The 27,658-nt window shown below is 50.7% G+C and overlaps 1 protein-coding gene across 3 annotated transcripts in view; it reads left to right on the plus strand.

Annotated features, from left to right (window-relative positions):
- Positions 1-27,658, plus strand: part of LOC127390963 (BPI fold-containing family B member 4-like) — a 39,395-nt gene that overhangs the window by 9,804 nt on the left and 1,933 nt on the right. For 2 of the 3 annotated variants that reach the window (XM_051633161.1, XM_051633162.1), the window contains exons 3-16: positions 15,251-15,341; positions 16,263-16,427; positions 19,999-20,091; positions 20,721-20,850; positions 21,561-21,675; positions 22,143-22,247; positions 22,510-22,665; positions 24,050-24,113; positions 24,523-24,586; positions 24,941-25,032; positions 25,622-25,795; positions 26,417-26,470; positions 26,821-26,988; positions 27,096-27,186. In XM_051633161.1, coding sequence (XP_051489121.1) covers positions 20,742-20,850; positions 21,561-21,675; positions 22,143-22,247; positions 22,510-22,665; positions 24,050-24,113; positions 24,523-24,586; positions 24,941-25,032; positions 25,622-25,795; positions 26,417-26,470; positions 26,821-26,988; positions 27,096-27,167 — 1,173 coding nt within the window. In that variant the 5' untranslated portion in view covers positions 15,251-15,341; positions 16,263-16,427; positions 19,999-20,091; positions 20,721-20,741 and the 3' untranslated portion in view covers positions 27,168-27,186. Of the gene's footprint in view, positions 1-15,250; positions 15,342-16,262; positions 16,428-19,998; positions 20,092-20,720; positions 20,851-21,560; positions 21,676-22,142; positions 22,248-22,509; positions 22,666-24,049; positions 24,114-24,522; positions 24,587-24,940; positions 25,033-25,621; positions 25,796-26,416; positions 26,471-26,820; positions 26,989-27,095; positions 27,187-27,658 lie in introns of those variants that run through there. The other variant, XM_051633164.1, reaches the window with a different exon arrangement.

A 27,658-nucleotide genomic window follows, 5' to 3' on the forward strand; every position in this document is an offset into this window, starting at 1 on the left:
CACCTTGCTGGTGAGGGGGGGCACGGGTGAGAGAAGAGCAATCCTTCACAGTGCACCTGCAAGGAGATGATGATTTGGACAGGCTGCTTTGCAGTATTTTGGCCTATGCCAGGCTTGAAGGGCACTCTCACTGCTAGCACAGCCCTGCTGAGGTCCTCAAAGCATCACTTCCTTTCTCCTTCAACATTGTTCTGCAGCCTCCACTTCCAATGAGCTCTGTTTACAGATCTCCTAACCCTGTTCTCGTGCCACTGCATTGTCTGATGGCTATTGTGGCCTGTCTCTGGCAAGAGCTGGTCATTAGTTTGTTCCTAATTCTCATTTGTAAATCTGTATAATGAATAGTTCTAAAGTGATACATTATAAAGGGCTGGTGCACAACTGGTGAGATCTCTGTGCTCTCTTTCCTCTTGGGGACAGCTTGTGGGAGCCCCAGCCACACCATCCACCAGGGAAACCAAGGCATCCTTGGAGCTCTGGATGAGGCTGTGAGACACACGTGCCAGCACTGGGAGCAGGAGCTGGTCTGGTGCTGGCCCAGGGCTGCAGTGAAACCATCTCCTTGGTGGTGGCACAGCGAGCTGGGCTGTGCAGGGACCTGCTCCCTCCCTCTCCAGACTGGGGCATTGCCAGTTCTGGTGGGGCTTTGGTTGGCTCATGCAGACACTCAACTTCTACATGGTCCAGCTCATCTAATCTACTAAAGAAGGGGTTTTTTTGGTTGGTTTGTTGGGTTTTTTTAAGTTAAATGTGTTTCTCAACATGTGGAGATGGGCTTTGTGACGTTGTGCTTTATCACTGCTCTGCAGCCCTGCTTTTCTTTAGCCTTTCCTGGGCTGGGACCCAGGACCCAGACCCTGAGTATTTGCAGGGGTATTGTGGTTTTGGAGAAGTGCCACGAGAAACTAGTTGAAGAGACTTGGAGAAGCTATCCAAGTAAGAGCACTAAGCACATGAGTAGTATTCCAGCAGTAAAAAACAAGTAGAATTAAATGGACTGTGTTTCTAAGAAATATCTTGATTTCTACCACATTGGAACATGAGCTAAATCTACTCACTTGCACATCATAATGTAAACAGCTTGATGTCCAACAAATCTCCTGCCACATCAGTGGAACAAATCTAGATTTAAACTCTGATCATAACTCACTCAGTGCTCTGATTTACATGTTGGTGCTCAGAGTCTCTTCCAGCAGCACAGCTCCCACCTGGGGGGGTTGCTGGATGCTTTGCCAGTGCATCATTTTCTTTACCTCAGGTTTCCCAGAGCAGCTGATTTGAAGGAAAGTAGGGGGGGTATTTAATCTTCATGGTATTTTGATTAATATTGTTTGGATGTGGAGCTGCTGGCTCTGTCCTATTCTCAGAGGAGCTGCTGCAGCCCTCCTGCCAGGTGTGTCTCTAAACAAGTGATTTGACTTTTCCAAGTGCTTCCAGTGCTGGCTACTGTTTTGCCCCTAGTGCTTTTATTATTAGAGCCAATGAATGGTATAAGGTGCAGCACGATGAAAGAAAGGTAGTAAATGTCATTAGAGACTTTATGATGAAACACGACTTGTTTCAAGTGGGCAGACATTTGCTGGGAATCAAGAGGAGCCCATGAGAAGTACAGAAAAGAACAGAAAGTTTTGTGCAAGCTGCAAGTGAGGCTGATGAGAGAAAAACTTGCTGGGTGGGCTCAAATAGCCCTCAAGGTGCTGAAGAACCTTCTCTTTCCTGTCTTTACTCTTGTGGAGACTTGGAATCTGCTGCACTTGTCATGAAGCAGCCCAAAGGAGAAGAGACTGCTCCTGCAGGACATCAGCCAGTGTGGCTCTGTGCTTTAGGTGAGAGCTGGAGCAAACCTGGGCTGGATCCCACCTGTGCTCACTGGGTAAACTGTTGCTGCTTCTCTATGAGCCCTGCTCCCAGAAACAGATTCTTCTAGAAATGAGGAAGCATCCCCTCCTAATACTGTTCCTCCTCTCTCTGCTTGTCTCGGTCAGCAGCACAGATGTCTAATTCTGGCTGGATTTATCTCTGTAAAGCTGCTGTAGAATCTGCCTCTACAAGACATTCTCTTCTGCTTAATCTTGAAAGAAGTAAGTGCTGTCATGGACTTCAAACACGCAGGATGTACTTGAGATAAAAGTGGGAGTGCAGAGGTCTGTGGGGTATGATGTGAAGTGTAGGAGCTTGGGGCAAGTGCTGATGCTTCTGACATTTGCAGACAGCCCAGCCAGCAGAAGGTAGAAATGTCAAGATCTGTGTCAATTCTCTCAAGAACCCGAGAGCTGCTGCTAACAGTGAAGTTTTAGCAAAAACAAACTGAGTAAAACTGGCAGGAAGATCTAAGGGGTGAAGCAACAGCTGTTGGAAGTGTTGGTCCTGCTCTGCAGCCCACCCCCTGGCCACGGAGGGAGGAGAGCAGACAGTGCAGGAGATGCTGTGTCTTCCCTTCTGGGCAATTTTACATCAGAAATGTGAGCAAAATTCTGGCAGGACTCCCCTGATCCCTGGATCAGGGATCTGGATCTGGAATGGTTGCCTGTCTGCTCCAGCAGCAGGTGAGGCAGGAGGGATGCTGGGCAGGTCCTGGGCAGGGTGCTGTGGCTTTGGGTGCAGCTGCCCAGATCACATCTACAGATGCTGATGACTGGAACTTCTTGCCTGGGCACTGGAGGACCTTTAGGAGGAAACTAAACTTAAATACTTATCCAAAGATGGTCCAGCAGGGTCCTGACTCTACCTCAGGCAAGTCTCTGAACCAGGCTGTGCTCACCTGATTCATGCTATGTCTGAGATTCCTGAATTTAGGCCCTGTTTGCTGTGAACTACTAGACCCTACATCTTGTTTGTTATTGTTGTCCCTATCCCTGAAGGAATGAAGTGCCCTTTCTCTTTTTTTTGGGCAGATGACTTTCTTGCAGTTTCTTCAAGTCACAGTGACAATTCCTGCAGAAATAATTTAGATAGTGGAGAAGATGTAAAGGTTAAACTGACAAGAACCTCCATAAATAGTTGAGCTTGTCCTCAGTGAGAATCTTCATGAATTAATTTTATTTTATCTGTTCAGCAGGTTGTGAATGGTTGGATTTCATCCCTGGTCCCTTCAGAGCTGCTGAGCTCTTGGACGGTCATTTGAAGAACATATCTCACATTTTGCATATGAAAAGTCTCAGGCTCATTGTTACTTGAGCAGGAACAGCAAAGTCAGGCTGGAAGCTCTCTGTGGAGATGGGTGCAACCACATGGAATACTCACCCACTGGAACCAACTGGCCTCTTGTCAAGTGGGTCCCTGGCTCTGTGGCAGAACAATCTCATCAGAGCAGATATTTACCTCTCAGGGTTTTATTCGCTGCCATGACTGGTTTTATAATTAGCATGTAATTTGTTTATACTCTGCATATTCTGATTTGAAAGCCTGGGGAGATGCCTGGTTCCTACCAAAAGGGTTTCATGCTTAGCAATGCTTTGTCTTTGGTCAGTTGTTTTGGGAGATGAGGGAGCAGGTTCTGGTTCCAGCTGAAGTGCTGGCAGGTCCCCAGAGCTCGTGCTGGGCAGGCTGAGGGGGCTGAAACCAGGCGAGTGCAGGAGCAGCCCGTGGCTCTCAGGGGTCCCTGGCAGCCCCTACACTAGGGTCCTACTTAGCTGTAGATTTTAAAAAGAAAAGAAATTATTATCTCTGTTTATTTTCTATTGCCTTGTCCCCAAAGTGCTGGTTATTTTGGCCTCTAGGTTTTTGCTCTCCTAAGATGGTGTAGGATATGTTGCTCTTGAGCAAACGCATTTGGATTCAGCCACATTTTAGGGGCAGAGTCTTACATTTTAGAGTTATAGCAAGTAAAAATTAATTTCAGCTGGGCCAAAATACTATTATAAAGGGTGGGGAAATGCTGCAATTCATATTACCTCACATGGTCTTTCTGAGCAGGAATATTCCCAGCAAATCTTTGTGTTTACAAAAATTGCAAGTGTTAGTGAATATGCCCTGAACTAACCCTGGAGCCACAGGGGAGGGCAGGTTTTGTGGAGCCCCCAGCACCAGCAGAGCGTTCCCCAGGGATGGGCAGCACCCCCGGGCAGGCGCCTTGTCCCTGCTGGGCTGTCAGGAGCCTGGGCGTGCCCTCCCGGAGCCCTGAGAGAGGTGAGACCTTCCTGGAAATGGGCTATTTACAGACAGATGATGAAAACCAAGCTCCCTGAGAACTGGCTGAGCAGGTTGCTCAGAGCTGACAGGCAGTGCAGGCGTGTTGCTGCCCCTTTCCGGGAGGGAAATCTGCTGGGGCAGGCACAGGAGTGCTGGGAAGTGCTGGGAAGTGCAGGGATGTGGGAGCGAGAAAAGGACTTATGAGCTTTATTATTTATATCGATGACTAAAAATATCTCCTCTGCGACCTCATCCTCCCGTTTGGTCCCTGTGGCACCGCGGGTGCTGAGGTGGGTGTCTGCCACAGCTCTGTTCCGTGGCTCCGGTGCAGGATGTGGCCCCGGGATGAGCCTGGGGGCGATGGGAGGACCTGCCCGTGTGGATGTGTGGGGAGCAGCCGGTGTGCAGTGCGGAGGCACCATTTGTACAGGCTGGTCCTTCCTCGGAACACTTGGTCCTTAAAACACTGGTAGTTTGTTATTCTTATTGCTTGCAATCCTGAGCAGGAACCTGTTGGCAGCCCTGCTGGGGGCCGGGGGAGCGCTGCACGGTGTTCTGCTGCCACGGGAGGTGACAAGGTGAGGTGACAACACGGGCTGGCCAGAGACCTCAGCGAGAGTTGCCAGCTTCTCCTGCCCCTATCCCTGCGCTGGGGCAGCGGGGCAGCAGTGAGCAAACCCAGCGACAAGAGGTTTATTCCAGAAGGATTTTCTGTTGTTTTCTTCTGAGCCATTTTGGCAGACACCAAGGAGGCAAGTTCTGTCTGTAACGTGCGTTTGTACCCGAGCTGCGTGAAGCTCCTGCCTGGGCAGGGACAGGGGCTGCGGGAGGGGCACTGGGGCAGGCGGGAGGGGCACTGGTGAGGCGGGAGGGGCACTGGTGAGGCGGGAGGGGCACTGGTGCCGCAGCTGTTCTGTCCGCATCCCAGGTGGAGGTGCCAGCCCGGACAAGATGACCCTGCAGCAGCTGCAGCTCCACGATGGGCACTGCCTCCGTGTCCTGTCGTGGAGAAGGAGCTTTTAATAATCAGCTTTGCATTTCACTTTCCTAAAGATTTTAGGGCAGTTTTCTGATCTTTTGTATTCCTGAGCTTTTGTGCTGCGGGGCTATTCAGTACCCAGGTCTCATCCCTCAGCTCCTCAGCACTAAGCACATCCTTTTCTCGTCATTAGAGATAAGAGCAAAGCAACAGGACAAGGTCCTTATTATTTTTTAATGTCAACTGTAGTTGTTATGAATGTTTTGTACAAAATGATCCTTGCTTCGTGGCTGGAGGAATTTGGAGTCATAACAGCACAAGATGAAACATTTCCAGAGCCGAGCTTTGGGGATGAAGCTTCCCAAGGTGCACCCAGAGGGGTGTGTTGGGTGCTGCCACGGGAGCAGCTGTTGCCAGGGCTGGATCTGCAGCTGTGGTCTGGGGGAAGGACCTCAGGCTTCCCCCCCGTGCATGGGAGCGTCCCCGCACAGACCAGAGCGTGTTCAGTGAAAACAGAGATTGACAGTGCTTAAAAGTACTGCAAAGAGCAGCTCAGGTTGCCTTGCGAACGGGCAGACCCTGGAGCCGCTGCTCCAGCGCGGGCAGCAGCGACGGGAGCTCCTTACCCTGCCTTTCCTTTTCCATGTGAGCCTGAGGGATGTCACAAGAAGCCCGAGGTGGGTGCAGCTGATTTTTCACCCGCAGAAAAGTCTGTGTGGGCAGAGCCCCGTGCCAAGGCCTGTCAGCAGCTCTTACTTTCTGTCTCCTGCCTTTGCTTTGCGTTTCTTTCCAGCAGGACAGCTGTTTGTTCAAGGGCCCAGGGGGTGGTTTCCTCCATGTCTCTGCACATCACAGTGTCGCCCACTGAGACTATTTTGATTTTAAATTCTTCTTGGCAGGTTCACCCCTGTGCCCTGGCAGTGACTTGCCCAGGTGCCAGCCCACCAGGCTGCTGCCCTGCTGCTTCCTTCTCCAGAGCCTTTCCTCAGGTGCGGACCATTTGGTGGTTTAGACTGACTTATAACCACGTATTTTGCTAAGAGACTTTGGCTCTATCCCTGGAGAGGGGGGAAAGGCTCTCGTTTGCTCCTACTTCCTAGGAGAGGAGCAGAGTTCATCTCCTTGCTAAGACTGCCCTCTCCTGAGGCAGCTGCTTGGAGGCAGCACTTAAAAACATTAACTTGGTTTCAGATCATCTCCTGATGATCAGCTCTCTAATTTCTCTCAATTGCTGTTGTCTGATAATGGTTTGTTTTGTTTCATAATAATTTCATTTCGTCTGCAGCAATATTGATGGAAGCATGAAAGCCACATAAGGAAAAAAACATCCTGTTTGGGTTAAAAACAAGGTACAGCTCATTTAAGATCACCTTCCCTAGGGCCATGAGGAAGAGAAAAGGAATTTTTCTCACTCTGCTTCTCCAGGTGTAGGCATGAAGTACATGTTTTGTGTGTGCAACCCACACTGAAATGGGGCAGCACCTTGGTTTGTCCCTGGCCATGAGCTTGTCACCTCTCCAGGGCTGCAGCACACGGGTCCCTGCTGGGAGCAGAGTGAGCTGTAGTTTTCTTACACCTTAAAGCCTTCCAATCAGAGTGCATTATCCTCCTGTGCCCCATCTCCAGCGGAGGAGGAGATCTCTGCTCAGTCCTGCGGTGCTAATGAATAAGGACATTTCTGAAACAATGTGTGACAGCACGGGTGAGATTCTGCCACCTCTAGAAGGAAAAACAATCCAGGCCTAGTTTTTTTTCCCTGATTTAAGCTTAACCTCTGAGCCTGGGATGGAATAACATTCTCATGTGTGTCAGAACTCTAAAATACTGTCAAGCTGCTTCTCTGTTATGCACAGGAGATTGCTGCACTGTATGAATTGCAAGTGATGCTCCTTTTCGATTTCCTGTGCACGTGATAATGCTGGTGGGGAGATGCCCTGTGCTCTTCCCTTCTGTCCAGGCGTTTCTGGGCTGTGACACGGTGGGCACCTCATCTGCAATGTCCCTGTTCCAGCTGCACACACCCCCAGCGGCCACCGGCTGAGAGCGAGCACGGCAGGAGGGGCTGCTAATTGTTTAGAGAAGCTGCTCTGCTTTCAAATGCTGCCCTGAACATATGGGAAGTGAAAAACTTACAGAAAAGGGAAAGTAGGAGGGTGGAGAGGGACGAAATTATTTTAATGTGTCTTAAGTTTGATGTCTTTGGCTGCGGCTGTGTCCACCCAGGTCTGTGAGGAGCGAATTGCAGCTGCACTGAGGGGTGGGAGGTACAGATCAGCTCTCAGCCTCACCTGCCTCCCTCTTTGCTCTTGAGTCAGTTTTTGACTGGTGTTTCTGATTTGTCTTTTTGTTGGTAAATTTCTGCATGTTGATAACCCTGTTACCTAAACATAAATTCACCTATAAATACGAAGCCCTTTGCAGAGATTGCCTGTGTCTTAAGGTACATGCAAGTTTTAAAAAGTTTCCTGGAGGGGTGATGCTGGTTGGGATCTCAGTCTGCTTTCAGAAACTAGGCGGAGTGTTTGTAAAGACAAATATCTCTTATATATCCAGCAGACTTGTTTTGACACCTAATTAAGTTAATGTAGGTGGCTTAGTGTAGTTCAGCAGCAATTCAAGATCATGGTCTTCCATCTGATCTGATGTATTGATTCTCCTGGTGTTTCACCCATAAATCTCTTTCTGTTTCTGTGCAGCTGTCATTGCACGTGAGAGAGGGAAGCTGGTGTGTGCCCAGGCCACCCGAACGCACCGTGACTCCAGAGACACCTCTGGAGGTGGGTGACAGCTGGTTGTGAGGCTGCTGTCCTGCAGCTTCCCTGCCAGCAGCTGGCGGGGGGGCAGGGCCCGGCAGGAGTGGGGACAACCCGTGACAATCCATGCGCTGCCAAACCAGCCCTCACGCTGCCTCCTGCCAGCAGGGACGATGTGCACAGCCTCTCTAGCAGAAACCCCTGTCCTGCTAGAGGGCAGGACTTCACACTTCTGACCCTCTCAGGAGGTTTTCTGTTGTTTTTCCAATCAACGTCCTTCAAGGCTCCTTGGGAGCTTTAGTCCTGGAAATCAACTGTAAGTCCACGGGTGTGTTTTCTTCCCTGTGTTCTCTTAAAATTCCATGTCCAGCAGAAACTGCCCAGACCCCAGCTCCTCTGAGAAGGCAGCTCCTGCCCCTAACTGGGGGTTCACTATTATGGTTCTGCCAGCAGAACTTATGAACAGGCTGCCACTGTCCTCAGAAATGTGTCCTGTGCTTTGCAGCCAGGACATGGCCTGAAGGACAGCTGTGCCCTCCAGCACATGTGCCCATCCCTTTTGTCTGTGCCTCTGCTCTGCCCATGAGCTCTACCCCTTGTGTGAGGATGCAGGATTAACCAGAATCCTGTCCCTGCATTACTGGAAGCTGTCCTGGAAATGCTGATTCCTACAGGGCTTTGAGTCAAGCCCTGGGCAGGGGGAGCTGTGGTGGGTGAGGGGCTGTGCCCCTCCTGGAGTGCAGGTGGGGCTGGCTGTTCTCCTGGGTAGAGCCCCCCTGCTTCAGAGAGTCTCCTTGCCTCTGTGTGGGTCTTGAGAAGCCTCCTAAATTATATGAAGTTAATACAATGGAAAACGGATTTTTCCTGCCCACCAAAGGAAGCCTTTAGTGATTAATGCTGTAAGGTAAAAACAACAGCAACAAATTCAGTTTTATAATGTGCTGTGGATTCCAGCTCTATGAAAAATGCATGCTTCATAAAAGAAATTTTTCCTCCTCCTAGTACTCTTTCAAAAAATACCTTATCTCTGTAAAATCCCCTTGTCTTCATAGCTGCTTTTTGATGCTAATGGGATTCATAGCTTCATAATTCTTTGTCTCTCTTCTTGCATTGGTACAAGGCTGAACTCTTTTGCAGAGTAGATATGTTCTACTTGAGGAAAACTTAGCAGTGGAGAAGATTCACTCCTTGGCTGTGAAATTAGTTGAGCTTTTTTTCAATCTGCTGCTCTCCTGGAGATGTATGATGTGCTGTAACGACTGCAGGAAAAGGGAAATCTGGAGGTCCAGGATGAGTTCCTTGGTGATGTGTCTCTGACACTGAGCAGTAGAGAAAAAGGCCATCATCAGGTGAAGACATTTTATTTTGCATAGTTCTTTATTTTAAAACTTGGCTTATTTCTGGCCAGGAATGCTCAGCAAGGATGGCTTTGTGGCTTGCCCAGCGGGAAGGCAAAATTCCAGCTCAGCCTGGTCAGTCCCTGCCCTGCTCCCGCCCGGCTCTTCAGCTGCCCCAGCTGGTGTGCTTGACCCAGCCTTCCCAGAACTTATCCCTGCTCCACTGAGCTGAATGTCAAATTAAGGGTTTTCTTTGAATGGGAGATTTCAGAGGCTCTGTTCCTAACCACAGCCAAGCTCACTGCTGCTCAGAACTCTGTGGCAGGATATTCCTTCTGCTCAGGAAGCCGTCCAGAAACTGCAGATACGGATTATATGACTTGAATGCTGCACTATTTATGATGTGTGTTCAGTCACCTAAATCATGTTGGCAGTGTTTGAGCTTTGCCTGGATAATTGATTCAAATGTAAATTGAATGAATAAATCCTTTACAGCTAAAATATGCCCTCTTTTTATCTTCTTTTTCTTCTTTTTGTTGAGTGGCATAGAAAATAGGTAGTTATAATCTCATAAATAGATATTTGACTGTTTCTGTAGGAGGACAGGTAAAATGAGGTTTGTATACTCTGTTTTAAAATGCTTTGCTGTTTTGTTTATTGAATTTCTAACCTGTTTATAACTCGGCTTCTGTACTGCTGGTCAATAATCTGCTTGTGGAAATATTTGAGCCAGACTTCAGTGGCAAGGTCAGGTGGTGATTTATTTCTTTTAGTGCATATTTAGTGGAGGGCAAAGTGTCAGAGAATTTTAATTTTTTTATAATGACCGTGGAGTGGAATATTGTGGTGAGTGTGTGCCCTGCTGGCACCCAAGGTTTCTCTGGTTTGGGAATCTGCACAGAGGGGCTTGATCTGGCACCACGACAAGCCTTTGTGAGCATTTTGTGAGTGTTTTAAGCCATTTTTTTCCTCAAGGCTTCTCTAATGTTTCCGTAGAGACAGGCTAACTTGCTACCTACAAGCCAACAAAAGAATGGCGTTGGGGTTTTCCTCCAGCTTGGCTGTGTTTAATCAGTTCTGCAGATGGTGATTCCTGGAGCTGGGCTGTTCTGTGCTGTCCAGGTTCTGCACTCCCTTGTCCCTCAGGTCAGGGATGGCTTTTCCACTCCCGGGGCAGACACTCAGCCAGGCTGTGGAAACAGGTGCTTGGCATTCCTCAGGCTATAAATATTTGGCATTTTTCGTGTCTAAGGGCAGGAATCCCAGTGCTGCTGGGCTGGGCACTTGCTGCCACGTCAGGGTTTTGCTCTGCCCTTGTCAGCTCTTCCCTTTGCTTTGGCCTTAAAAGAATTAGAATCCCCAGAGGGAATAATCTCTGTCCATTGGGAACTGGCACTTCTTGCTGCCAGCGATTGCTCTGGGGCCCTTCGGGGGAGGCAGCAGCACTTCACAGCACATGGAAGACACTCTGCCTGCCCCACGGCTTTGGTCTCAGCCTCTGGGAGCAGGAGCCCTCCCAGGTGTGATACCCTTGAAACGTGTGAGCAGTCACTGCCCTGCTACCCTGTGTCCTCTGTGCCCGTGCAAATGTCCAGACCTCTTTGGAATCTAATTAGCTTCTTGGCTTCCAAAGTGTCCTTTGGCAGAATATCCCCTGTTTGAATGGCCAATGTGAAAACATTTCCTCCTGCCAGCTCTCCAGAAGCCCAAAATCCCAGCTTTAGAGGCTTACGCCACAATCCTGTTTGCTGGAGGTGCTGTGCTGATGTGGTTTCTAGTTTCATTATTTTATTTGTGCCTCTGCTTATCTTGCTGCAGCACGGGGGGGATGCAGTGTGCTGGGTGTGTGAGAGCACCTTGCCCTGGTGCTGCTTCAGGGCTGGGACCTGCTGCCTGGACCCCTTCCAAAAACACAGCAAGGTCCTTCTTTCCTTGCCACCCCCCACCCTTCCTCACCCCCAACCTCCAGTCTCCCGGAGGCACCCTGTGTTCCCTTGACTTTGCATTTGTAGAACAAGGAGCTTTTGTGCCCTGTATCATTGCTGCCAGCTGTTGAGCATCAATATTTATAGACTTGGTTATACAGCTTCTTGCATGTGTGTTGTGCTTATAGGTGGAAAAATTGCAAATAAAATGGTTCATGCACAAACTTGCTGCTATCCAGGATCTGGATTTCTCTCCTCCTGTCTCTGTGCTGGGCTGTTATGAACAGGAGATTTTGTGACTGGTTTCAGGGTCTGACTTTGGCTATTTAGAAAACATCCATTCAATAAATCATATGGGGAGCAGCTGCCGCTCTCTGCTGAGCCAAGGCACATCAGATAAAATATTGCTCATTTATTTGGTTTGGTAGGAATAAAGTTGCTGTAGTGGAACATCATTACAGGCTGTTCTTAATTCACCTCAGGGCTATTTCTAATAGCAGCACACAATTCTCCTGTGACAGTCTGAGTGAATGAGATGGGTGTTTTGATGTCAAGCTGAATGTAAGAGAGGTTTTAGGAATCAAAGCTTTGAAAGAGAAATAAGCACTGTTTGTGCTCTGATACTGGAAGAGGTCCCTGTTTTATTATTAACACTATAGCTATTGAAAGTCCTGACACTTGTTCCTTGGGGATCTGAAGCAATTCAAGCCATGAAATACTGTTTCAGTTCAGCCCTTTACAAGTCACTGCCTGTTGGTAGAGCCAGAGGTGGCTTTGATAGCTAGTGGAGGCACCCAGGGCTGGCATTCCTGGAATCAAATTTGTTTGATTTTCCAACTCTGTGGCGACCAGGAAACCTGCTTCTGCCCGGCTCCTGGCTGGCAGCAGATAGCTGCTTTTGTCTAAGCAAAGTGGGGTGGGAAAAGCTCTGCAAAGTGTTTGAATTTAGACGTGCTGCTTTGCACAAGTGTCATCAGCAGAATATTCAGCGGTGGGGCCGAGGCACCTGTGGGCAGGTGGGTGCTGATCTGAAAGGATCCATCAGGCTGCTGCTTTACAAAATGAAAATAATAAAAAAAAAGATGAAGGGGTAGGAAGACAAAAGTGTTGCCATGTGGGACTGAGAAGAGAACAGGCATCTAAACAGGACCCTGCCTTTCTCCTTAGGAAGCAAATTCTCAAAATGTCTTATCCCCTCCTTGTGACACATCTTGGCAAAAACAAGACAGAGAATCGTGTGGATCTGGGGACGTGACTGTATGGCAGGCAAGACAGGCAGCTGCCGTGGTTGTTTTCTGTGTGTTGTGTCTTTAAATGTCCCGGCACCTGCGGGAAGCGCCGGCATCTCCCAGGCATTTGGGGCTGGAACGCTGCAGCGGGAGCCGCGGAGCCCGCTCTGCCCCAGCGGCCTTTCTTTGCCCTTGCTTGTCTTAATTAGTCTCTATCAAACAGAGGGAACTGGCGGAAAACGTGTGGTTGCTGCAGCTTCCCCAGCAGCAGCGTGTGTTGCTGGGGCGATAAGGGCAGCAGAGCCGCGGCCGTGCCCGGGCTCCCCGGTACCGGGTGGGTCTCCTGCCCTGGGGGGACGGAGCAGCGGGGGCTCCGCGGCCCCTTCAGCCCCGGCTCTGGCGGGGAACGCCGGGCGAGTGACAAGGTGCTGGCGGTTCCTGGCGACAAATGAACAACGGGAGAACATGATTTACGAGTTGCTGGTCTTATCAGAGTCAGAGCATGAACAGCACGGCCGTGTTTCCCGTGCAGTAATACTGCTGATCCTGTGGTCATATTAAACGCGGTTCTTCTCCTGACAGCCGAGATAGCTCCTGCTTAGCTAGAATGTCTGCTGAAAAAGGAAAAATAATTGTATGCTGAAATAGCAAAGATCGGGGGAGCAGAGCTCTCTTGCTAACTGCAAGAGATGACCTTGATTCTGTGTGTGTGGGCTGTGAAGTATCATAACTCAATGAGAATATTTATTCTGAGCTGTGCAGCACAAGCTCAAAGAATCCCAAGACCTCATTTTCATCTGAGTAATTCTATATGGCAAACGGGGAAGTAGTTGTTTTTTTTTTTTTTTTTATTCAGACTCTGTGCTCCAGATAAACCTCCCGAGTGCTCATCTCCTGTACATAAAAGTTTCTCAAAATACTAGTGATGAGGCTGTTTAGTTCAGCTCTATTTCCATGCTATGGGTGACTTTGTTAAACAGCAGTTCCCTGCAGATGGCTGAAGCTTTGATGCTAGCTGGTGTATGGCACATGAAAAATCCTTAACTTGGTTTCTAAAGTCTCACTAAAAACCCTACTGGGACTTTGATGTTGAGAAGATTCCATTCAAAGTACCCAGGCTCTATGAAGCTCACCCGGCCTTATCTCAGAGGCAGACCAGCCAGTGGTCGCCCCAGGCAATAAAATATCAGTGGCAGCAAAAATGTGTAGTGATTATTTATGGGGGAAGCATCTGCAGTCAGGAGAGGCTGCTGAAAATTACCAGAGCCTGGCGCTGTCTTGAAGAATCCAGCTCTTCATTTCAGAGACAACAAACAGGAGGGGCTGTGTGCCCTGGCTCAGCCGTGTCCTCCTCCGTGGTGACTCAGCCATGATGCCTTGGCAGAGAACTTGGGATTTTCATGGGCAAATTCAATTGTAAGCATCTGTGCCCCAAAATGTTTACGAAGGGTCTCTCTTGCTAAATGATCGGATGCTAAAAGCAACTGTGGAGCCTTATTTAGCTTTTAATGAGGCGGCAGTGAGTGTCTAATCAGGACTCTGTTTTTGCTGCGGTGCAGGTGGGGAATGTGCTGTGCCCCCTGTGGGGCTGCTCACTGGCAGGTGGGGGTGCCTTGGGCGTGCAGGTGCAGGGGAATGTGTTGCCATTGTGTGTGTGAGGAGCTCTAGTGGTGGAGCTTGTCGGTGGATGTCGTTAATGCATCAGTCTCGGCTGTTCCAGTGGTAACAGCCTTGTTTTTACCGTGTGAGTGAAATTGGCCTTGAACCAACTTTAATTTTTTTTTTTTTTTTTTAACTTCACAGTATAGCGTGAAATTCTGGGGCATGGTGTGTGATTCGCTCCACCGTACTGTGTGTGTTTTCTGGCTTGATAGTTCTTTGCAATGTGTCAGATAAGCATCAAATTGTTTTTCAGAGTTAAAGGGGAATTAAACGATCTCTCTCTTTATTTTTGTCTACATTGCATTTTTGTGCACAGCAATCAATTTGACCCCACCGTGAGTTGCTTTAGAAGAGTGTTATCCCGTGCGTGTCTTTGAAATAATTTTCTGCATCACATTCCCAGCTGCTCCACGCTCAGCTCTGATCAACATCTGCGCTCCAGCCACGGCGGCAGCCTTCAGACCCTTTGTGAGCTCTGGGTGGGGCGGTGTTCACAGGGCTGGGGGTCGAAGGTCCCTGTCCCCGGGGGTCCCTGTCCCCGGGGGTCCCTGTCCCCGGGGGTCCCTGTCCCCGGGGGTCCCTGTCCCCGGGGGTCCCTGCCCGGCGCAGCTCTGCAGGCTGCAATACCGCGCTCCACCACAAGGCGGCGGCAGAGCCCCGGCTGGGCCTCCCGCTGCCGCAGGGCCCCGGTTCGAGTCCCGCTCCGGCGCCTTCTCCGCGCCGCACCCGAGTGCGCATCGGGCGCAGCGTGTCCTGGGGCGGACACCTCCTCCCTGGTGCTCTTGGTCCCTGCAGTCCATGGATGCACTTCAGCACCCCCCGGGAAGACCTCTCTGGGTGACTTGCTTCCATCTCAGCCCACAGTCCTGGCAGTGAGGAGCCCAGCCCTGGGACAGCTCCGGGCTCCCGGCGCTGGGGCCAGGAAACGTGGCTGTTCCTCACTCCCTTTTGCCTGTTTCCCTCTCTGAGAGTTGCGGTCCTCACCCCTTTTTTGCATCCGAATTACCAGGGAACAGAAAGAAGATGTGGATGTCTCTGTAACACCTCCCCAGGCACAGGACTGGGACAGGGGATGGGTACTTGGAATTATCCACATTGGTTGCAGGCATGAATTGGGATGCTGAGCCACGCAGGGTCAGAGGCAGGACAGCTGCTGGTGTGACCATGTTCTTCACCCTCCCCAGCCTGCAATGAGTTTTATCTCTTCTAATGACTTTTTGTCTCTTCCTGTCAGTGTCACGCTGGTGGTTTGAGGCTTCTGTCCTGAGACAGGATCCATCTACCAACCAACACTGGAGTGACTATGGAAGCAAAATAGCATATGGGTGAGTTAGACCTCAATCCTGCTCCTCAGGATGATTAACTCATTGCAAGGTTTGTTTAATATGAACTCGTTCTCTTGTTTCAGCTGCAGCTTCTTTAGAGCAGTTGATGTCTCCCTAGAAATAGGCATTTGTTTACATAATGCTGACTCCAAACTCCTGACTACTTGCTGAGGCTGTAATTTATCCCCCAAGGAATGCCTGGACAAAGCAAGGCACTAATTCTGCCACCTGTGCTGACGATGTGCCCAAAGAGAACATGTCAGGTCTCTATTAAAAGCTGAGAATAAGACAGAAAGCCTGAAATCTTTACTTACAGAAGATGTATGTGTGTAATATAAGGCTGCTGCTAATTCTTCCTAGGGATTAATAGAGACGATCAAGGACAATTTCACTCAATATTGCTTTTCTTTTTCTAAAGCAAAGCTTCCCCAAACCTGAGGCAAGACAGAAACATGGCTTTGAGCCTGTGCCACTCTCCTTCAGTCAAATGGAAATAGCTGTCTCTATTTTAGAAGTCTCTGTTGGCACCACGGTGCTGACACTTTCTGAGACAATGAAATGGACAGAAATCCATTTTCCAGGCTGGAAGGAAGGCAAAAAATAAATTGGAAGAATGAAGAGTGGAGGAGGAATTGAGGCGTTCACAGCGCTCACGGCTCAAGTGATTGGAAGTGATGGGAAGAAGGCAGGAAAGAGATTAATTTGTTTAAAATATAGGACTAGATTTGACTTTAAAGTGCATGTTGAGCAATCCATGCTGCCATGTCTGTGCTGGGGCACCGGGCAGCACGTCAGGGGGCTGGTGCAGACACATGGGGGTTCCTCTGCCCACGCACCCCAGACATGGGGCAGTGACCCCTTCACTGGGGGTCCCGGCAGCCCCCATGGGAAGGTTACAGCCTCTTCTGCTGATCTGACCAGGTCTTTGAGCATCAGGTGATTCGTGGGAAGTGGCCAAGCTTGGCTGGTGTGGGGCAGGTGAAGGAGGATGCCCTGCAGAAACCTGGACCATGCCCGACCTGAAGAAGTCAAGGTGCAAGATGTCCACCCAGCAGGACGCTCAGGGCAGCACTCCGGCCTCTGCAGGTTGGTGACAGACACTGGCAGACAGGGCACAGCTCAGAGAAGCCAAGTCCTGCCCACAGCCACCAGGGAGGGACTGCAGGGTGTCTGGGGGGCTCTGCTGTGGCTCTGCCAGCGCTGCCTTCAGCTCTGGTGTCTTGGTAGGGCCTGGAGATGGGTCTGCAAAAGCCCCTCACCACTGCAGCTCCTCACGTTGCATCTGGCTAATGAAGTTTGTCTCTTTTTTTGTGGCTGATAACATTACACTCATTCTACTTCAGTTCACATCTCGGAAGCAGAGAGCTTCCTGTCTGTAAAATTCCTGGAGACATTGATTTGTTGTTATCTGGTGGCAGGGCCTGTCCCTGCCTGGCTGGTGTGCTCGGCATTGCGGATGCATCCAGAGATCAATGCTGCTGTTCTCACTCCTCGTGACAGCTCCATAGAGCTGCTGCCCGCGAGTCTCATGCTCCTCTCCCTGTTTTTCCTGCCTGTGCCCTCTGTGTGGTCCTTCCCTGAGATTGTTTCTGTTTCTGGAGTTGCCTGTGCAGGAAAGTGCACGGAGAGGGATCAGGCAGGAGGGGACTGGCAGGGAGGCTGCTGACGTCTGCCCACGCACGAGGTGCCACTAGGGCCCGTGGGCCAAGGGGGAGCCCTGGGTCAGTGCAAGCCTGGGACCCATTTGCCAAGCCTGCCTGTTGTTGTAAGGACTGATGGGTACTAATTAAGCTGCTCTGCCTTTATCGACTGCTGACAATGGGAGCTGCTAAACCAACCGTAAATCTGGCTGTGGGGTTTGTGAGTTCCCAACAATCCTGGGCTAAAGTCCCAAAACTGGAGGCAGGTTTGATTCTTCAGGTCTTACTAAAACCTCCCAGCTCCTTTCTAGGAGATTTTAATTTGTGTTTTGACAAAGCTAGAAGTTAGCTTTTGAGTCTGACTCTGGGAGGGTTCATCCACCCGAAACCAAACAAGAACCCAGGTACCTTTGCAAAGAGACACTGTGTTTGTGGTTGGCACCACTCAGGGGCTCCCCTGGACTGGGGGGTTCAGAACCAGGTTCCCTCCTTCTGCTTCCCTGAGCAATCTTATAAATGGGAGGGGAGAAAAAAGCAAGGCTGCTTGCAGGGAGGCAGCATCAAAGGACACCTTCCCATGTGTCTGTTTTCCAGTCTCTGGACTGAATTGGCACTGATGGACACACTGGCCCAGGTGTTAGAGCTGCAGGACAAGTTTTTTTCCTCTTCCTGTCCTAGTTTTTGTTCTTGCAAGCTCATTTCGTTTGAGGTTGGCTCTGTTGTTTTCCTACCTGGGTGCTTTCTCCTTTCTCTTGAGCCAGTTTCTTTTTGTTGACACCAGGGAAGTTACTTCCCATCTGTACTTGAACTGAGCAGGTTTATTAATGGTCACAGTGTCCATGTGGAAGTGGTTACTGACTCCTAGGAGGTGTTCCTGCAAGAGAACAGGCTGAATATTTGTACAAGGCAGCTCCATCACCCAGTGTAATTCACCAGTTTTAGGTTTTCCACTTCGAGAGACAGGACGCAGTTTATGTATATTCTTAATAAGGCCCTTTAAAAAGGTTTTACTGGTTCAGAGTGCTCTTCTTTGTTTTTATTTGCCACATAACAGTCAATTTTGTGTTCCTATAGCCTGCAAACCTCTGGAATGTCTCAAAACCACCATTTGTCATAAAAATGTGGTGGTGTTCTTCAAACTGTGAATTTTGTTGCTGTTGTTCTTCAATGTTGCTTGAAATTTTAGTTTGAGACACATGCAGTTCTCCTGAATTTCCCTTAAGCTTCTGCAGTTCTGAATGATAGAGAAAAAACATCAGTGAATTTAATAATATTTAATTAATGACAATATTTATTTAATATTACTCTTCCAGAGTTCCTCTTGCTCTCTCACCTGCCATCTTTCTAGGCCACATTCTTGGGGCAGTTCAGAACACCAGGGGCAGCTCCAAAGCACCTTTCCCCTGCAGGTGCTAGTCTTTCCATAAACCTTTCCAATTCCCAGCATTTGTGTTGTGATAATCTCTTCTAGCAATTCTTGCAATGCTTCATTTTAATATATATTCCCTTGTCACTGCAGAACTGAATTCAGCCTCCTGGTAAGTGATATCTAAATCACTGCTGCAAGGAGGGAATGAAATATGGTGCATGAGAGGGAGGCGAAGGCAATGCCTGAACAAGGAAAACTGGCACAGAGAGAAGGAATGTCTGCAGTGGTGTGGGAAGTGTGCTGCCTGGAGGGGCTGGGCTCCTTCCCTGCTCTGGACCAGCCTGTCCCCAGCACACCCCGTGCAGGGCAGGCTGAGCATGTGTTAACAAACCCAGAGCTTTGCTTCACCAAGGCTGAGCCCTCAGGAGCACGTGCTCCAGGACCTTCCTGCTTGCTGGGAACTCTTTGCTCTTACTGCAGGAAAACACCTTGTGTGGTACCCAAGAGCACCCCAGGACTAAGTTTGCTGCCTTCTGCATTCCCAAGGCAAAGCTAACCCAGACCTCGCCGTGCTGGTCACAGCTTTCTCCTAACTTCAACCTGAGTGATTTGGGTTGTGTTTATTCCTGTGCCAACATTGTCCCTAAGCCCCAGCAGCTCTGCTCTCCTCTCCTGTGTTTGTGGAGAATGATCATATCTCTGCTCTGTCTTTGTTCCCTGAGACTCCTCTCCAGTTTCCCAGCCATCCCGCAGCCCTTTCCTGCCCAGTTTCCATCTGGGTTGGTCCCTGTTGACCATGGGTGACCAGACCTGAACAAAGTTCCAAGATAAGATCTTCCCAGGGCCCTGCACAATGGAAACTTCCATGAAGCCTGGCCAAGGCATCCAATGAGGGATGAGATTTTCATACCTGTGGGATGAGGTTTTCCATCCCTCTGGGATGAAATTTTCCATTGAAATACATGTTTCTGCTGCCTTTGGCTCCCCCAGCAAGCACAGGCATTGCTGAGGCAAAATGGCATTTCTTGTTGTCTGGATACATTTCATTGCAACTTCATTTTTCACAGTCAATTCATGACAACCTCTACAGATACAACTGAAATTATTTTGAAGCTTGGTCCTCATGAACAAACATTTAACTTCTGATTGCTTTTGGTCAAGAAGTTCTTTTTCCTGTGTTGCATTTGCACCAGGATTGAGCATTATAGATCCCATAACTCCCCAGGGGCTGGGAAAAGTAGATTGTTTCCTCCTATAAGCCTCCTTGAATCCGTGCCCACGAGCTCCAGGCGCTGCCTTCCCGGACGGGCGGCCCCTCAGCCTCCCCTCACGTGTAGAAGCTTCAGTAACTTTCATGATTCCCTAAAAAGCTGGTTTCTTCAGAGCGTGGGACTCCTCACTGGGGCCACCATCACGGGGCATCTTTTTAGGACAGGTTTGTGCCGGGGGGGAAGCGCTGTCCGGGTGATCCAGATCACAGAGGGAGCCGGCGGGGGGAGCCAGCGCTGACGTGCCCTGGTATAAATCACCGAGGTGGCAGCAGGAGGGCACAGGGATGGATGCTGGGGGACAGGGAGGTTGTGAGGAAAGGTGTGTCTGCCTGGCTGCAGCTTTTATAAAAGGGCAACTGCTTCCATCTCCTTTGCAGGGAAAAAAGGGAGAACGACACAGAGACTCAACGACTCCTGGAAGGTCCCGAGTGGAGCCGAGAGCCCCTCCCAGCTGGGTGCAGCTCCTGCAGGTAAAACCTCCTCTGTGCATTGAGCCTGGGCTGGTGAAGGCTGCGTGGTGGTCGTGTCATCACCTGATGGCTCTGGAAGGATGCACATGGTCTGCCCGGTGCTTGGTTTGAGATTTTGCTGTGCACCAGGCTCCTAGTCATCTGCCTCTATCTGTCATTTCATGGTGATAATTATTCAATTATAACTTTATAGCTAGCCTATTTTTATCACCTGAGCTTCAGTGTATTGCTTTTGAAAGCAAGAAAGAACAGGAATAATTTTCAGATGCTTCCTTTTGAAAGACTCTTACCACAACACGTGGAACTTTTCATCTAAGGGTACAGAAATAGCAGCTGCTTCAGTGGCAGTTCAGGGGAAAAGCAGTTTGGTTTCTTTTGTGTGAACATGTAAAATATTTGCAGCAAGTCACAAAGAACCAGGAAAGAGCTTTTATTGACCCACACTTGGAGTCTGTCCATGTGTGTGGACCTGAACAGGGTCCTGCTGCCCCAGGCTCGGGCAGAGTCTCGCTTGGGCTTGATGAAGAGTAGAGGAGGGATTTCTTGCTTGAGCCCTTTCTTCCTAAAGACACCAGGATCTCTTCTCAGAGGCTTTCCCCCACTTTTTCCTCTGATGTCTCCCTTGCCAGCAGGGGAGTCTTCTGCAGCTGATGATGTTGAAGCTCTTTGGAATCATCCTATTCTGTGCCCTCCTCTCACCCTCCCAAGAAGTCCTGTCAGGGCTGTCCTGTGCTGTCAGCCCAGGGGCGATGCAGAACGGTAACTGGAGACATGGGTGGGGTTTGTTTTGAAAACTACGTGGGACCGTGGCTGGAGGGAAACCTCTGGAGTGTCTTCATCTTTACTTTCTAGTTTCTCAGGGCTGCAGACCTTGCTCAGAGCTTCTGACAGGCCTCGCTGGGTTCCCAGGGCAGGGGAATCTCTCTGCTCCAGAACTGGGACACGTTTCAGCACCAAGCAGAACATCAGGGCTAGATCTGGATTAGTTCCTCTCTTTGTCTTAGTTTTTCATTTCCACGTTGGAGCAGCTGATATTTGACAAACAACTGCTGTGAGGTTCAGCAGCCATGTCAATATTTGCAGTGCTCCAGGAAAAAAAAAAAAAAAAAAAGAGAAAAAAAGAGTTGTTTCAAGTTGCTTCTATTGAAAACAAGCAAAGCCCTTTACAAATGGGAAACCAGGTGTGAGTTCAGCCCAGCCTCTGAGGGTGGTCGCTGTCCTTGCTGGCAGTGTCCACGGTGTGGGATGCTCTGCCCTGCTGCCCCTCCTGGTTAAATCCCTAAGAGCAGCTTTGGTTCAGTAAAACACCATCCCCTGTGTGCTCTGACTGCACGGAGAGTCCAGGGCTTTGTTAGGAGCTCTGGGGGTGGGAGGGCTTTGTTGTGTGACTCCTTTGCCAGGACAGATCTGACCAAGTGGAGAGAACTCATCGCTGCAGGTGCTGGTCCTCATGCAGAGATGTTTTCCAGTGCTCTCCAATGCCATCCTTCAGAAAGGGCTCCTCCAGCAGCACCTCCAGGGCCTAGTGCTCCCAAACATCATGGGTGACGGGGGGCTGCTGACCTCTCCCACCAGCATCACTGGGTAAGTGCGGAATGAGGGCTGCTCTGTGAGCAGTTCTGAAGGGACAAAAGCTGAGCTGCAGCTGCCATGATTTCCCACAGTAGTCATCCTCTGTAGATCTTCCTGCTGAAGTTCTGGCCTGACCAAAGTTGTGCGTGTGGTTGGATGGTGAAGTGCACTGTGGGTTATGGATGCAGATGCAGAATGAGGGCTCTGATGCTGCTGTTGGCCTCTGAGATGCTCGACAGCACAGAGAGAAAAAGCTGGCTGCTCTCTGAAGCTTCCACCCCAGCCTGCTGCTAGGCTGCCTGCTTTCAGCTTTCAGCTGCAGACTGCAGGTCTCAGCCTGGAGCTGGTGTCTCTTGCTTATCATGCTCATGCCCTGGGGGTGCCGTGGTGGTGCGGGTGCTGCAGGTCGCTCAGTGCCCACAGCTGCTCAGCTCCTGGGAGAAGCTTTTCCTCAGTGGCAGCGTGTGCTGTTGTTTCAGCCTGCGCCTGGTGAAGGTGGGGGTGCCCAGGCTCTCGGTGGTGCTGCTGCCCAGCATCGGGGTCCAGCTGACCATTGCTGCCCACCTGGAGCTCAGCGGCAACTGGTGAGTGGGGGGTTTCTGGTGGCTGGGGGGGGGGGAGGCCCCTGCCCACAGGCTTCCTATTCTGCAATGTCTTGCATCTTGTATGGATTTCTGGGTGCTTCTTACCTATAAGGAAGCCACAGTTCAGGCACCAGATGATGGTTTGTGGCACTTGTAATGAGTTGCAGGAGATGGAGGCGCAGTTTGTTGCTTTGGGCTTTGCTGAGTTTCTCTGGTTAGAGGCTGAGAGATGAAATCTGTTCAACCCGTTTACTTTTTTCAGCCTGGTTGGCCTTCTTTCAGATCTAATTGACATCTTAGTGGATGTGAACATTACTGCAAACATTAAATGCACGAATTTTGAGTCGGGCACAGTCCAGGTCGTCGTTGAAGACTGCCTGTGCATTCTGGGTGCCATAAAGATCAAGCTCCTTTCTGGGTAAGTGCCTGTGGATTTATTTCCCACTGCCTGTAATCCTCTTCTCTTTATCCAGTGATCTCGACAGCCTGCCAGGACACAGCCGGTGCGGAGCTGATGCAGAGCCAGACCTCAGGGAACTCATTTCTTTCCCTTTGCCAAGGCCAGTTGCTTCAGTGGAACTGGCAAAAAAAAATGGTTCTTAGAAGATTATGGTTAATTTGCCCTGTTTGCTTGTGGAAATATTATTATCTGAAGTCTGAGGTTTGGTACCACTTCCAGTGCACTTTCTTTAGGTCTAGCTACTGAACTGGTATCCAAGGGACAGGAATAATAGGGCGGGGAGAGTTGTAGGAGAACAGCACCATTGCTTGTTCTGGTTTTATACCCTGCCTCTGGCTGCTGTCACAGCAAGGTTCTGGGGGTATGGACCTTCAGTCTGTTCTGAGTGGGTGTCGTTCCATGCAAATGTCCCACCTCTTGCTCAGTCTGATGAAATTCTTGACAGAAAGAATTTGCTGACTTCACATATTGGTGAATTCATCAGCAAATTGATCATGGGAAATATTTTCTTTTATTACTTTTGAATTACCCACTTTTCAGGTTCATTGAATTTCTCCTAATTAATTTTTGCATTATGCATCATATTTCAGTCAGTGCAGCTGCTGGATTGAGAGAGGCTGTGTAAGTGAGCAGAGGAACATGGCTCACCCGCTCTGGGGGGTCATATTTTAGGTTTTAGCAGGGCTGAAGTGATGGTCTGCTTGCACACAATGGGCTTCATGGCAGTTCCTCAGCTGTGTCTATAGGCAGAGCCTGGGCATAAATAATGAGATGCATTAGGGATTCCTGTGGTCTGGGCTTGCTGATTGTGCTGCTGCGTGTTCTAACCCAATAGTCCAGAAAGATATTGATTATCCAAAGTAAATGGCTCTGTGCTGCCTGTAGGCATCAAGTCCTGGGCTGATCTGTTCAGCAGCAGTGCCAGGTTACACAGCAGATTTCTCCTCTCGTTATTCCACATGTAAATTGTTTGTTTCTCACAACCACCATGGAGGTATTTCCTAACAACTCCACCTTCCCTTAACCACAGCTCTGACTGAAGTACCAGGGGGAGTGACCAAACTCAGGCTCCTCTGAGGGGCTCCCAGCTGCGGCTGGTGGTGCCTGCACAGCCCGGGGGCCGGAGCCTTCGCTCCTCAGAAACCTGCCCCTTTCCTTCCTGGGGAGCCGAGCAGCTCCTCACCCTCCTGCCCAGCCCCTGCTCGTGCCACTATCAGCTGCAGCAGCATCCCTGAAGGGATGGCTAAGGCTGTAGCAGTGTGTACATGAGGGCTGCAGATGCTTTGCTCTCCTGTCCTGGAGCTGTTTGTGGTGACTGGGAATTGTTTTCTCTCCTTTCCAGCCTACTCTCCCTCTCAGTAAATGACATAGTGCTTAACAAGCTGACAGCAACCCTGCCTGGTTTGGTAAGCCTGAGGACTGCCCTCCTTCCACAGCAGAAACACACAAGTACCAGGAGCAACACGTTAGAGGTCCCAGGAGGCTGCCCCATCTTTCTGTACTTCCTTCCCACCTCCCTGGTGCTCCACAGGGGTGCCCCAGGCCAGCCTGGCAGTTGCTGGCATGTTCCTGCCTGCAGGCTGATCCCCAAAGCACTTCCCAGATCAGAGCAGTCCCCTCGGTGTGGCACCACAGCCCTGGGGATGCTCCATGGCCCCTGAGTCCTTCCCAGCCTCCCAGCTGCTGCCTGATGTCACCAGGGCTTTTTCCCTGGGGATGTGGATTAAAGGAGCAGGTCTGGTCCTGCTGCAAGTGGTGGCTCCTGCGGGGGGTGAGGAGGGGGCTGAGAGGGCCTGTTTCTGCTTTGTGTTGCAGCTGTGTCCAGTGGTCGATATTGTGGTCAACCTTGTGAACATCCAGCTCCTGGGGACCCTCAACGGTGTGTGGTGTGAGGAGGGGAGGGGCTGATCCCACCTCCCCTGCAGCCCCACGGGGGGACCAGCCCTTTCCCATGCCCAGTCCATACATACCTTGGCCCTCCTTGCACCATTTTTGTCCATCACCCTTGGATTTAGCTCAGCATTATCCCTGATGCTCCTTTTGGGCTCTGTCTGAAAGGCAGATCCCACCAAGCTGAACCTGGGGTTGTTTTGGTGGTTTCGAGCATCCCCCAGAAGTGCAGGCTGGGACCTGGTGGTGGGTGTGAGGGGCTGGTGGGGGGCCTGAGGGCTCAGGGAAGGGTTGGTGCTGCTGCTCATTCCTGGTGTTTTAACAAGCATTTGTCCCCGAGAAGCTGTGATCCCGGTGGGTACAGCAGGAACCATTCACTACCAGCTGGCCAGCCTGCCCTTCACCTCCGGCCTCTTCCTGGGCTTGGATTTAGATGTAAGTTAACACAGGACACTGAGGACATGGTGGCTTTCAGACTTCACATGGATCCCGTGGGAGCAGTTACCTTCTTCCAGCCAGGCTAATGACTTGTTCTGGGAATGCCAGCTAAATATTTAGATCCTTATCCACATCACCACTACGAGACTCAGTGTATTTTCCTCAAGCTCTCTTTTGCTCTGTTTGCAAACTCACCCTGGGACTGCCCGAGGCTGCGTGTCTGCTCTGTCACTGCTGGCACAGGCAGCTCTCATTACCCCCAGATGGGGGTTATTGCCTTTTGCCTCTGCTGTTCAGTCTCTGTGGTGGGTGAATGCTAAACCAAGCTAATGGATGTATTTTTTTACTGCCTCACTAGGAAAAAAACAACAACCAAACAGTTCTTTCAAGCAGGAGAGCTTAAATGAAAGAGAGTGGCTAGGGAGAAGCAAGTGGGACAAAAGCAATAAGGACTAGCAAGGGCTAATAACAACCAGTGCAGTGTGCACTGTCAGTGCTGCTGCTCTTGCTTTAGTGCAGAGACTTCATCAGGCTTTCCCTTTGCCTCGTGAAGGGTGGGATTAACTTCTGTGTCACTTCTCTGCAGGGTGTGGTGAAGCAGGTGGGAGGCAGCATCATCCCCCATGACTCGTCCCCCTCTGCTTTGCCTCCACTGCTGGACAAGCTGCTGGTCCTGGGGCTGCGCCAGAGCTTTCTCAACGCAGTCCTGTCCCTCCTGGTCCAGATCCCACCCCAGACCTTCCCCTGCACGCCAGAAATGGTGAGTGTGCTGGTGGCTGGATGGGTGGCAGGGGCTGGGGCAGGGGGATGTCGGGGTGCTCTGGGCACAGTGGGGCTCGAGGAGCTCCCTTGCAGGTGCTCAGGCCCAGCCCTGCATCCTTGCTGCCCTCTCCAGAAAGCTGTAATGGCATGTGCAGCAATCAGCCCCAGGGTTCCCTGCTGAAACCAGCTGTGTGCTGGTTGTGCCATGGACTCCTGGAGGTCAGTTTAAGGAGGCTGCAAAATGTTGCTGAGAAAAGCAGCTTCATATATGTGACACAGTTCTTGTCAACCACATATTCTGCACCTCTGGGCTGTCCCTACACTGGGATGTATCAGGGGTCACACAGTGACATGTTGAGGGCAACTCCCACCAAAATGACTGACTGGGAATTGCCCCAGGAGCCATGGAGAAGATGGAGGGTTCAGGTGCTGCCATAATATAGGTCTGTGTGTGACTGAGTTGCCCAGCTGGGGACGGGGTGAACGAGGGCTCGAGGACTGGCCCCAGGAGTGCCAACAAGCTGGCTGGGAGCAGGGACAGGAGTGGGACCTGGCAGGAGGGGTGCTGCTGAAGTTGGCGGGAGCCCTCACCAAGCTGCTTATGCTTTTGTTCCAACAGTTCTCTGGAGCCAGCGTTCTGCAAGAAGCCATCAGGACCCTCGTCCCTGCTGGGGTGAGTGACTTTTGTTGGCATGAGGGTTTGTGTAAACCTTGCCAGGCCTGAGGCAATCCAAGTGCAGCACCTGGACGTGCTGTGCTGCTGCTGCCAAGGGTCTCTGCTCTCCTGCCCCCTGCCCTCAGCTGTGCTGGGCACACAATGGGCCAAGGGACCCCAGGTTTGCACCCATCCCTTGGCAGCTGGACCTGCTGGACCCTTTTGCTCTGTAAATTTGGCTTCTCTCAGGTCTGTGTGACCCCTGGGGGCCCTGCAGAGTGATGGGGCTGCGAGGGCACTGCCTGTCCCCTGCCTGGCTGGGGTGTGAGGTGCAGATTGCCACTTCCATGCATCCCCCATTCTTGCAGTGCTCTGCCTGCCAAGGGACCAGTCCTCTGAGCATTAAGATATCATTGTCCGGGAAACCACTCATCCTCTTGGAAGACAACAAAGCCACTGTCGAGCTTTCAGTCATGATTCAGTTGTTCATCAAGCGTTTAGATGGGCCCATCCTCAACCTCCTGCTGTTGAAGGCCGTAAGTGTGGAAGTTAAGACCCCAAACCTAAAGGTGCAGCCAGCCAAATGACTGGCAGCTGTGCTGGGGACATCTCCATGGGCTGATCTCTCCCTCTCTGCTTGCAGGACCTCGGTCTGAGCGCCCACGTGTCCGTGGTTGCAGGCAGGCTGGTGCTGGGCTTGTCCCTGGGCAGGTAGGCTGTCCCTGTGGCTGCTGGAAGCAAAGCTGGAGGTAACACCCCAGCCTGCTCCCAGAGCCAGCCCTGCCTCTCCAGCCGCCCTGGACAACTCTGGCTTTCCCAGAGCTCAGGGCACAGGTTCTGTTGGCTGGGAAGCAGAAGCCAGAAGAGAGCAGGACAGCAGGAAGGGCTGTGATTCCTCAGGGATGCTCCGAGCGCCGTGTCCCTCGGTGACACAGCAGGAGCTGCCTGAGCCGTGGCAGAAAGGACAGGAGTGGTGACACACCTCCTGCAGGCTGGTGACCTTCCCTGTGCTGTGATGCCAGGTCTGGGGCTGCTAACACGGAATGTTTTCCAACGTCTGTAAAACAGGCATTTCATTTCCTGAACCTGAGAATTTGATAGCTGGCTGATGGCACGAGCTGGACAGACACCGTTGGCTTTCAGGAAACATTACGGCAGCCGGGAAGTTTTAGGAGACTGGAGGAAAAGTCTGTGTCAGTTTTATAA

Source organism: Apus apus, chromosome 15, assembly GCF_020740795.1.
Source record: "Apus apus isolate bApuApu2 chromosome 15, bApuApu2.pri.cur, whole genome shotgun sequence".
NCBI lineage: Eukaryota > Metazoa > Chordata > Aves > Apodiformes > Apodidae > Apus > Apus apus.